General features: G+C 39.0%; 1 protein-coding gene across 2 annotated transcripts in view; it reads left to right on the forward strand.

The window, feature by feature from the left end:
- The window catches only part of rab6ba (RAB6B, member RAS oncogene family a), a 53792-nt gene that overhangs the window by 34938 nt on the left and 6317 nt on the right, over positions 1–12537 (forward strand). The window contains exons 3-6 of one of the 2 annotated variants that reach the window (XM_085773632.1): positions 4240–4293; positions 4802–4907; positions 6158–6269; positions 11397–11490. In XM_085773632.1, coding sequence (XP_085629758.1) covers positions 4240–4293; positions 4802–4907; positions 6158–6269; positions 11397–11490 — 366 coding nt within the window. Of the gene's footprint in view, positions 1–4239; positions 4294–4780; positions 4908–6157; positions 6270–11396; positions 11491–12537 lie in introns of both variants that reach the window. The other variant, XM_085773631.1, reaches the window with a different exon arrangement.

Here is a 12537-nt window from a genome sequence, read left to right on the forward strand (position 1 = left end):
TTCTAAAAATAGCTTGCATTAACAATTAAAGGTAACGAACCTACTGCTATGACTATAGGGATTATGGCAATGGGCCAATTTGCCAAAACGTTGAACTATCCCTTTAAAGTCATTATTCACAAACAATTTAAAAATGTAAAGGCAAGGAAGGTTTTTTTTTTTTTTTAGCTCTGCTGTTATATAGACAACATGTTGTTCTGTCAAAAACAGTCAATATCAGTGAATGATAATTAGCTGCAGCTCTAATTGTACCATCATCACCCTTAGTTCTCTTTGCTGCGACACCAACCCTATCTGCTATCAGGGTTGGAAGATTGGTTTAACTTAAATTATCGTTGTATCAGGGTAAAAATCTACTAAATTGAATAGACTAATTATGAGTGCACTGCCACTCCCCGTTAGGGTGGTTGCAAATTCAGCATGCTCTAACTGCCTGCTGTGAGAAAAGGAGGCGTGATTATATACTGATCTATTTCCTCCCGTGCTGGCAGTAGACTTCAAATGAATCAGATTTGGTGTGTTCACAAACTGCTGTTAAATACGGCACCGTGAGCAAATGCCAGTATGCTCACTGTGCTTCAAGGTCCGTTGGTTTAACAGCGTCCCTGCCAGATGGAGGACCTTGAAAGTCCTGATGGGAGCAGGAGTGGTGGAGGAAATATTTAGATTCTTTGCTTACTTAAAAGCAGAGACACCACAATGGAGGAGTTGTTAAAGATATAACACAATAAAGTATTATGTTCATTAATTAAGTTACACGCAGTGATTAAAGCACAATGTGGCGTTTCTATTCAAGACAAGGCTAACGCTCTGTACTTCTGACCTCGTCTGAGCATCTATGAAATGACGAGTCTTGTGTGGTGCTCTCAGGCAGCAGTATAGTGAGCTCTACCAAGAATGGACCGAGGAGGGACAAATCAAGACTTGGTACATTATCAGTGTGGGAGGTCAACAAAGGCAGCCCACTCTGATATGAACTGGCAGGACGACTGCTGCGGCACCAGTTGTAGAACATTTTAATGATAGGTTGGAGGCTGCAGAGGCTACAGCACCTGCTCACCGTGTGGCACCTCTGGCTTTGGACAAAAACATCTGCCAGAAGGGTAACTCATAGGGACAGACCCACAGAGAAGCATCAGCTGAGTTGTTTCTCAGTCAGTTGGTTTTCCAGCCCAGATCTGTACTGTATTGTCTCACCGTTCTCATCAGTGGTTGTTAAACTGTTTTCAGTGAACAAGCTCTAAAGACCCACTTTACTCTGCCGGCCCCCATGCCTGATGGTAAACAGGCAGAGTTAGTGACCAGCTGGTGAAGTATTCAATGTGTTTTCCAAATGAATGCTAATGTTCCTCCATATTTGCTGAATTAGTTTGACAAATGTGACGTATCGCCTCAAAATGTTTGAAGTGTTTCATCAGTCTGACTTCTGCTGTCTCCACAAAGTCACAAACATCCCTTCACCTGATCACTGCAGAAATGTAGCCACTGTTTTCATGAATCATTCACCTTGACTCTGAATTTACTGGATTATAAAATTGAAATGGTCTACAAGGTTACAGTTGATTACATTTGCAGTTAAAGTTACAACACAATACATTTTATGTTAAATAATTTATCCTCTATGGTCAAATCAGGAGTTTGAGTAAATACATCATGACATCTGTTTCCCCAGTAGCTCACAAGCAGAATCCCACATACCATTTTTTTTTTTTAAATACACTTACTGTATACAGTAGGTTGATTGTTGTGAATCCATATGTTCCCCGAGCAAAGAACAAAGACATCATTATTTACAAATCCAGTTGGGTCGGTAAAATAGGAGCTTAATCAATGCTTTGTCTTCTGTAATGTTCGGATTATGCGTATTTGTTGTCCCGTTAGTGTCTGTCAGTATGGGTTGTGCTGACATTTTCATACATCAATACATTCTCGTAAAAATCATCTTATTTAATGATAACCATTTCATACAGTATGTGAAGATATAGCTGAAGATAGCTACAGTCAGGAGAAAAATACATATGAAAAGTGAAATTGGTCAAATCACTCAGATCTGTTGAAAGCTTTTTGCAGCAGAATGGGCACAAGAGTCATGGTCTGTCTTCTAACAATGTGTGCTAGTTAAAAATTTAAAAGAAATATTAATAATTTCTGATGATCTGTTCATGTATAGCTGTCTGTGTGGGACTATATTTAAAACTGGGTGCACAGCAAGCCTACAGCACCTCTGCTAGCCCCCAAGGAAAGCCTCTGCCACAGCTCTGTGTTTCAGCTTCTTTCAAGTTATTACTGTATGTCTGTAATGTACTGTAACTGCTGATCAGGAGTGTGTGGTGTTTTCTCTGTCAAACCAAATTCTTTAATTCTCTGTCTGGGTAAGGAATGTTGGTGACCAGACAACATTAAACATGTTAAATACGTGTCTGTTCTGTTTCAGCCAAAAAGTACACTCAATTTTACTTTCTTGTATCAAGGCTTTTTATAATCTGAATTCTTTGGGAAGGTTTATTTTCATCCTAACTGTGCTTAATCTGACTAAGGGCAAAAGAAGAGTATAAATGACGTCCTGTCTTCGTGCCAGACTCTGAGTTAGTCCACTGTGCCATTAGCTGGCATTGCCAAGGAAACGAGTGCGTGATCAAGCTGCTGATGCCCAGCTCTGTCAAAGTGGGCTGCTGGACTGCCTTACACAGACAAATTCAACAGATAGAACAACTTGCCTAAACAAAGATAGGTATACGCAAGATAAAATGTGCCTTGGTGCAGATAATACCCTGAAATGTGTCAGAATAAATACTGGAGGGAGGCTGCAGACAGGTAATTCCCTGTCAGCTATCTACAGTACGGGCTCCAGCTGGCCAGTGCAGCAGTTTGCAGCCTGAGGTCACGAAGGCTACAACCATACAGCTGGGGACTGCTGCATAATCCCTGGGTCAGTCCAGCACAACCTCCTATCTAGCCCTTTATACATCCTCGTCCCTCACAAACACGCTGAGACACCAAACATCTGGATCCACCACATGAGACGGCCACAAACCACATCTGCCTGCTGTCAATGAAAGTATCTTTGTTCAGAACTTGTCTGTTTCCCAACGATGCATCTGTCCCCTTATAATTATTTTATATACATAATGTCATATAGAAATAACAAAGATTTGTATCCTATAGTCCAAAGGCATGGGTAGACAATGATAGAAAAGACACTGTTAATATTATACAGTATGTCACATCAGTGACATAAATGTCCATTGAGAGGAACCATCTTTGTAATTGTGAGATCTAAAAGTTCATTTTTTGTCACATGTCCAAAACTGAACAGTTCTGGCATGAAAATCCAGTAAAACAAACAAACAAACAAACAAACCCAAATCTGCAGTTTAACTTAGATTCTAGGTCTTAATTTGTCAGAGCCAGAGCACCTGATGATATCATGGCAGCAAAGCTGAAAGCTGTGGGCTTGGCTGCAGAAAGTAAACATCCCTTGAAGAGGGAACACAGTGCCATCTGCCTTGCGCCACATTAAGGGGATAGTTAGACTGCTATTTTAAAAATGGACAATATGGGATGATTTTAAGCCAATTTTAGTAGAAGAACCATACACAATACACAAACTACATATTGAAACAATGTAGTTGTTGTGATAAATGAAGAACAATAACACCTGTGACCGGCTGCACTCAAAAGTCTCTGGCCTCAAAGATAAGCACAGAATTGCACCAACAATCTACAATAAGCTTCACAAAGGTGTCTGTTTACAGTGCTGTTGCACTCGATTGCATTTATTACATGAGACTTGTTACTCCCACACATACGGGAGATGTGATCAGTACTGCAGTGCACTATGGACCTCACAATAATCTCCTCTTTTTTCTACATTTCTACCTCAATTTCAATTATTCAGTTCCCCAGCAAATAATCTATTGTGGTGTTTAGAGTAGGGTTCAATAATCTACAAAAAATATTATGAAATCAAATCACACATGTAGCCAAATACAATATCCACATTGGAGGAACTGTAACTTTTTGGAAAAAGATAAAATGTGCTGCAACATATCATTATAAATTAACCATTGTGTTCCTGCAGAGATGTAAGAGAACAGTTGTTGGAATAACCAACATGTATACATATTTTTTTTTGTGCAAATAAAATGCTAATATATGCAGTATAATTGCAATTGCATATCATTCAGCCCCTAATCTACAGTGATGTTGATCCATGAATATCTTATCTCCCTAAACTAGGCCACAATTGGGATTGACTTCCTGTCGAAAACCATGTACTTGGAAGATCGAACGGTAAGTTTCCCTCCCTTACAGCTCTAACTCGATGTGTAAATGTGTAACTACTGTTCATGTGTCTGGTGTGCAGTATCTCAGAGAGAACACATACCGTTCTTTTTCATATTTACAGTAATGTCCTGACCTGCTTGCATTCAAACTTAACCCAGCAGCGGCATTGAGCAGCATGAACCGTTTCTACCTCGTGACATGTAGATCAACATGATCAAACCTGTCTGCATGTGTTTTTATCTTGGAGAATCTTTCTTACAGCAGTGCAGCCTTGGAAGTGTCATCATGAGGAGCCCACTTGTACAAATAAGGCTGTGTGTGTGTGTGTGTGTGTGTGTGTGTGTGTGTGTGTGTGTGTGTGTGTGTGTGTGTGTGTGTGTGTGTGTGTGTGTGTGTGTGTGTGTGTGTGTGTGTGTGTGTGTGTGTGTGAGAGCCTGTGTGTCTGGAGGGAGCCTGTTGTTTCCAGGCTCTCTGACTATCTGAATAATCTCAGCTTTCTCTCTCTGAACCCCAGGTGAGGTTGCAGCTCTGGGACACAGCAGGACAAGAGCGCTTCAGGAGCCTCATTCCCAGTTATATACGGGACTCCACTGTGGCTGTGGTGGTCTACGACATTACAAGTCAGTGTCTCTGCTAAATGTACCCACTTTACTGTTATACCTCCAAATACTCTTTTTTTGTTCACCTTTTCGCTGTCAACATGTGTGGCCAGAGCTAGTCTCTCTGTCTGAAACATTGTGACAGATGGATTCCCTGAGAAGTGAGATTTCAGATCAGATTTCACGAATATCAAATGTCGCATAAGTATTTCCCAAATTGGATTCATAGAGGAATCAGATGAGCCACTAACTATGCCTGAAAGAACAAAATAGTATTAGTTAAATTGTATTTTATCTTCCTTTCTCTGTCCATTGAGGACAAGAACCACTTTGTGGTTTTCTCTCAAGGGAGAATCGAGGGGGATTTGAAGGGTCACTGCTCTGCAACGTCCTCTTCAAAGCACTAGTTTCAGCCTCTATTTGGTGTAGTCTGCTTATTGTCTGTTATTGAATAACTCTTTTTACAGAGGACAGTTTTTCTGTGTGTCCTGAATATGTCACGTGGCTGTTTTGTTCTGCTTTGCAGTTGTAGAGCACAGAAGAATTATAGTGTATTATGCACAAGCAGATGCTTCAAAATAGCAGAAATTAGCAGATAAGTAACAGTGAGCAGTTGGTGTATGTTACATTTTTCACTTACACCAATTGTGCAATGTTACCTGTCTGCCATCTGCTATAAAATGCAAAGACTAAGACACTTACTCTGAATTTCATTTACAATTTTATGGAAAAACATGGGATACTACCTACCATAACCATTTTCTCTTTTCACCTTGAATTGAAACGTGGCATATGTTTCATCAAATTCCCAGTCCAAGAATACGATACAACCCTTAGTCTGCATGCCAGCAAGGCTGCATACTCAATGAATGTGACAAGGTCAAAGGGATAGTTGTTAATACACAGTATAGCATGGATTTACTGTGTAATTCCAGTAGTGGGTAATATCTTCTATCCATGAAATCTTATCTTAATGTCACATGTAAGATATATTTAATATGATGTGCCATTTTTCCTCTAGCTTCATTTTGCATTAATCATCAGTACCACTTATGCAAAACGTAGAATTAATTTAATATTAGCAGATAGCTGATTATTTACTGCTTTAAAAAAACATGAATCACATCACTGTTTGAAAACAGAGACGATGTTAATGGTTTTGTTCAACAGCAGGAGAGGTGTCAACATATTGACTCTCATTGAAATTGTACAAATGACATTTTAATTTGCCTGCACTTTACTTCTCTGCTCTTCCCTCCTTCTCTCTACAGATGTTAACTCATTCCAGCAGACGTCGAAATGGATTGACGATGTGAGAACAGAGAGAGGAAGTGATGTCATCATTATGCTGGTTGGCAATAAAACAGACCTAGCAGATAAGAGGTATGTGGTTACTGCCGAACTTGTCTCCAACTTCACATTTTGCCTTTTGGCATCATGGGAAATATGTTGCGCAATTTAAATAACTTGGACTCTAAACATGCTAAAACCTTGAGACTGACTGCACATGCTGCAGAGGAGCTGGTTTGATAAGAGGTTGGAGCGTCTTACTGAATAAATCTGTATATTAATGAGACAGAACTAATTACCTTGAGACATCTCCTTAATACTTTACTTTATCAATTTAATATTAATACCACATCAATGTTACATAAACAGGAATGATAAATATCTTAATGAATACACTCATTAGTATAACTGCTTGTATTTAGTTTTGTTCATTTGATTACGTTGCGGCATGAGGCGGCGATTTAGCTGCATTTTATAGTCACAGACCACTTGCTTTGAAATGAGAACATTATTGTTTGCATGGCAACATTATTCATTGGTTTAGACCCTGGAGAACTCTGTGTAAATGATATATATTTTATAGACATAAGGGAATTCGTAGAGAAACAGGATAACAATGAAAGGAAATGAAGCAGAAATGCACTGCAGTGTACGAATAGTGCAAAATAAAGGCTGATTTAAGCCATGAAATTTCTCATGTCTTGTGCCAAAAGGCATGACTGATGCATATTGTACAAAATCTTCCCCTCCGACATCCAGGCTAATCTTTTCCAAAGTTGCTTCCCTTTTTTATGCAACTCTTTCTTCTGTGATTCTTTCGAAGAAATCGAGGTAATCCACTACGTTTATGCCTTTCTCAGCATATTCATAGAGAGTATTTCTTCTTAATTTAACCTTTAATCTCTATAAAGTCTCTCTAGTTGCAACGTGTGACATCGTTCACTCTGTATGTCAGCCCTGTGATAGACTGGAGCCCTGGCCCTACGTCTGCTGGGATTAACTCCAGCCCCTGCGACCTCGCACAGATAAGCAGTATAGACAATACATTAATCAATAGATGACACACAGTTAAGTTATTTATTGAAGCATAAACCATATTAATTTGCCACCATTGCTGAGCTGGAGTTGGAGGCTGACTCATGCAGTTCATTAATTTGTTAATTGATTAATTCTTTCCTCTATATTATTTCTCATTTGTCAGTACAGACACAAGTACGAGTACAAACAAACCTCTAGGACATCGCCTCCTGATTTTAATTTGGACAGATGATGTTCTGTGTCCTGATCTGCTTCTGTGACATTTCTATGACATTTCAGAAGTCTTCACCCAAACAGCTGACAATGAACTTTACCAGCTTGATGCAGTTTTTAGGAAAATGGCTGTGTGTTTGTGCGACGGTGATGCCCGGTGTTAGAGGTTTCCTTCAGGATAGAGTCTTCACATATCAGATTTACCGCCACAGTGAATGTTTACTTAACATGCTCAGGAGAGCATTCGCACAAATACTGTCCCCTCATAATATTTTTGTGGTGAGTAATGAGGCACAAATTATTCACACATGGTTGTTTTCGGCGTTATATGGCCATGCAGTAAAGATAACATTTACAGCATTGTTAACATGGCGAGGATATACTCGGAGCTGCAGAAAGAAATTCCCATTGGCATACTCATATTTTAGATTCAGCATATAACTGACTGAAGGGGAAAGCAGGAAAACTGCTGCTGATGGCAGTTTCCAGTTTGTATCTGACTGGATCTGCCAAAAAAACTTTATTGCTGCCATAACAGCAGACACAATACAGGAGCTCTGGTTTTAGGCAACAGAGAGATTGCATACACAGTACATACAGTATGAATGTACTGTATATAGTGCATGTGCAGAATGCAGACTGAACAATGTACTTTCAGCTACCTGGAGCCTGAATGTGAGTTATTTGTCTGAATGCATTTTGCTAGCTGAGCTGTCATAAAAACTACAAAACATGGTGGGTGCTCCTGCTATGTTAAATAATATTGACAGTGTGGACCCCCATTAAAAGAGTGCTGAAAATGATTGATTTATCGATCATTTATCTTAACTGACAATTTAGTTAGGTCTGAATGGGGGATGCAGGTTAAACCCTCAGTAAATGATCCATGGTAGAGAAGTAAAAGCTCTTTAATGCATTAACACGACCTCAGCATCCTCTTCTTACGAGAGGTAAATCAGCCTCACTGCTGTGAGTAAGAGTCTCCACAAACCAGTGGAGAAAAAATAAAATAGGCTTTTTATTACAGGCCAGTGCTTACAGAGAAGCTTATAGATTAATTTTCTTTTCTTTTTTTCAACTTTTGTCATGTTTACAAGGAAATCGGGGTTAATCACAGTGACACTCCTCATGCAGATGTGGTTTGACGTGGCAGTGAATGCTTCACATACAAGAGATGATAAATGTTGCTGACTATTTGTTCTCTTTTGCGCTCACTGCCTGAGGTTGTTTGAGCCGCATTGGATGATTTCACTGGATATATTTTAGCTGATGTGTTATATAAATATTATTTGGATTATTTACATGATAAGAGTATAAATATACATCAGATATGTGAAATAGCACATGATCTAAATCAAGTGGCCGGCACAAAATCTCTTTATGTGGGAGACGATGATGCAGTGTGGTCTCTATGCGTCTGGTTGTGTCGCTATGCTTTTAAATATGACCTGAAAATAAGTCATGTTGTCTTTCACCTTTTTCAGCACTGATGCATATAACCCTGCAATTTATGTTGTCTTGGTATTCTGCAGGGATTCACGTGTATTGAGTTACTGTGCAATTTGATGATCAGCTGTCATAATGAAAACCTCTATAGTTACACGTGTTTTCATTTTACTGATGATGTTGACATGACTGTTGACGGGGGATGTAATTTAATACAGTCTGGTGTTTACATGCACTGATGCATTTAATCAAAACAGTTGTGTGACATGCTCAAAAGTGATGAATATATCGAGTGTGGAGAAACGTACTGTATGTCAATGAATTCTTCTTGACATGCCAAGGACTCATGTGCAGAAAGAACAAATCCAGAAACTCATCAATTTCAACTGTTTACATGGTACAGTTTTTCTTCTGATCAGCTCATGGAAAGGTTTAGACTGCCTCTCTGAAACCGATCGATTGAAGTTTGAATCGGTATGGACCTCTTTATTCTGGATGACCTGTACACTTAACAACAGGGTTTACTTTCTGTCTGTTGGTTGGTTTGTTGGAGCTTTTTACAACACTCAGTGTTTAGGGAAATTAAAGTGTGCACAGTTTAAGACCCATACAGCCCCTGGAGATCTTCATAAAAGAAATGTGCTTCATTTCATACACCAAGCTGTATTAAAAAAAACGTGGAAGCTGGTGTGTTGCACACTGTCAAGAAGTAGCCCAGGGGCTTTTTTAATTGTACTTGTTAAGTACAGTTATTGAGTTCTTTGTTTAGCTATTCTCTGCTTTTCTTCTATAATACTTCTACAATACTAGCTAATGTTTCTTATTGTCATTCTTTTAATACACAAGGTTAACAGACTGATAACACAAACAACACATTGTCTGACTGTGCAGTTAACACCACACTGTTGAAACGCATGTTAAACCTACAGAAAAATATGTATGGCCACCTGGGGGCAGTGCAACAAGCTGCAAACACAGCATCAACATATTATCACCTTTGATGTTGCTACAGTGACTAAACAGTTACCTATTTACTCATCCTGCACCACCAGAGCAACATTTATTCATTGGTTTACCTAGCCACCACTAAGTGTAAGACCAGTACTCTCCCTGTGGCTCTGTTCTGGTCTACTATAATTCATTTACATTTACATTTACATCCAGTCATTTGGCAGACTTACAAGTATCTCCTGAGGGAAATACCTGGAGTTTTAGCTCCTAATTCCACCCACATTACGTTCACCAGCTGGTCACGGACTAAACTGAAAACAGCTCCCTTACAGTTGCAACACTATTCACATTACAGACAGACATTTGATGGATTGCTAATAAAATGAAATAATGAAACATGTAGTCTATAGATAGTAGATAATATGTTAATAAAAAATAAAAATAGTAGTCTTGTGGGTTTCAGCACGGTGAGTTGCTAAACAAATAAAGAAACAAAAATGAATAAATCAATCTTTTGTCATTTTAACTCTTAATGATATTCAATAGCAATAATGTATAAGAGGACCAGTGGATTAGCTGAGAGCCACTGTCACATATTTCAGGACTGGACTGCTCTGAAACTACAAGCGTTTTGCTAGCATGCACCAATTTTTCTAGGATGCCACATATTGCGTACCTAATACCTATTATGCAATTTTCTTGCCAACTGCCTGTCTGATGATGAATAAGCCCTGGTGTTGTTTAAGTTGGGACTCAGACGCATGCATCCAAAAATAGCCACAGAGACACTGTTGCAATTCTGTCAGGTGGCGTTATTATGTAAATACATCTCCGGTGCAGTGTTTTCTGTTGTCTGAATTTCTTCTGTGCTGGATCCAAAGGGAGAGTTGTTTAAGTGTAAATAAGTACAATGTCACTGTAGTTAAGGCTTTGCACAGAAGCATAACTTGCGGGTTAAGGTAGATGTTTCTGTGTTCAGTCAGGTGTTACAACCTCTTACGGTTGAGTTGACAAAATAAAAAGTAGAAGTAAAGAAGTGGTATTTTTAAGTCAGTAAACAGCTGAGATTCCTTTTGTGTTGCGAGGAACAAAGAAGCGGACTGGTTACGTCATGGTTTTCCCAGAAGAGCAGCGGCAGGTTGATTTAAGCCCGTCTTCTTAACGAAGCTGCTGGCAGCGTGAGCTGTAGAGTCAGCAGGACTCTACTGATGTCTGTGTTAATGGACACCTGACAGTGTCTGTTTCACTGCAAGAGCCAAACAATCACAGCCAGATTCATTAAAATGTAATGCAAATTGGCTGTTATTAATTTCTCACAGGACAATGTAATTAATCACTCTCAGTCATTAGCTAATTAAGTCTGGTGTATCCTCACTAGCCTCTAATAAATGAGTTGGGGCTGTGAATACTGGGCCTCCCTGTAAGTCTGGTGTAATATCTACTCGTCTTTGTTAAATGTTATGTATATGTAGAGAAAAGCAGCCTGTTCTGTGGCCTCAGACTGTAAACAGTATAATTATCTCCAATGCATTCGTCTGCAGTGCTCTGATGATAATTTCCCTGCATTCACAGGCAAATCACAATTGAGGAAGGTGAACAGAGGGCTAAAGAGCTGAGTGTCATGTTCATAGAGACGAGCGCCAAGACAGGTTACAACGTCAAACAGGTGAGTGACTTCAGAGAAGGTTTGGATGCTTCACCATTGTTTAATGATGAATGACAGGCCACAGGTTCCTCTCATAGTTTAAACTTTAGATGATGTAACGTTAAATTACCATTTGATAGTTTGTACCTCTTACTGCATATATTTGCATATTAATGAGGAAAACAGATGATCTTTAAAGCTCCCTGCAGTTTTCTCTCCACTTGCACATATTTGACTTTGTGCTGTTTTAAATATTTCTATATGAATGTATGGATTAGGCTAGCATTTATTGATTTATTGAACATCTAGTAATGGAGCAATATATTAGTGTTACTACAGTATATGAGGATATCATTATGTATATTTTATGCTTTGGTCTTTTATGTGTATATCCACTGTTTCTCACCAAACCACACAGACCATCCAGTATGTCGACTGCATCCCCTTCCCCATACAAACTTGGGCTGCTGTGAAAAAGTTGTGGATTTTTTTTTGCTAAGAAAGGTTCAAAACTGAGTGAAATGACCTGCAAGTGTCCAAGCAACAGCCATGATAAGAGCCGGTCCATTCCTCTAAATGATAAAGAAAGGAGATTCAATGCTTCCTATCTTGTCTCCTGGAGCAGAGAAAAGCCTGGACCTTCCTCTAAGACAGGTGGAAATGCCATCCCACAATGCCTTGCCGCAGCAACATTTAAAATGATGCACCACTGTAGTTTAATCTCATCAGCCCCACGTAAATATAGAAACAGCAGAAATCCTGTTTTCAATATTATAGCTTCTTCATGAATGCCAGTTCATTAAACCCCCTCCCAAGCACTAAACAACAACTGTCTATAAATGTCAGATGAACCTATGCCAGAAACAATATACTTATGTTTAAATATAATTTGATCTTGCTCAGTTCCATATCTTATCTTATAACTTTTAATTTTCATGACTCCATATTTTCACTACCTTTGTGTTCTTATTATATATTAACCTCTGTTTGCTCGGTGGTTAGGAAAGGGTTAGGGAATTTATCGTCCAAGTGTTATGATTAAATTTATTTAAAAAAAATTTAAAAAAA

This window comes from Trachurus japonicus, chromosome 4 (genome assembly GCF_045865225.1).
Source record: "Trachurus japonicus isolate A0001 chromosome 4, Traja_1.0".
NCBI lineage: Eukaryota > Metazoa > Chordata > Actinopteri > Carangiformes > Carangidae > Trachurus > Trachurus japonicus.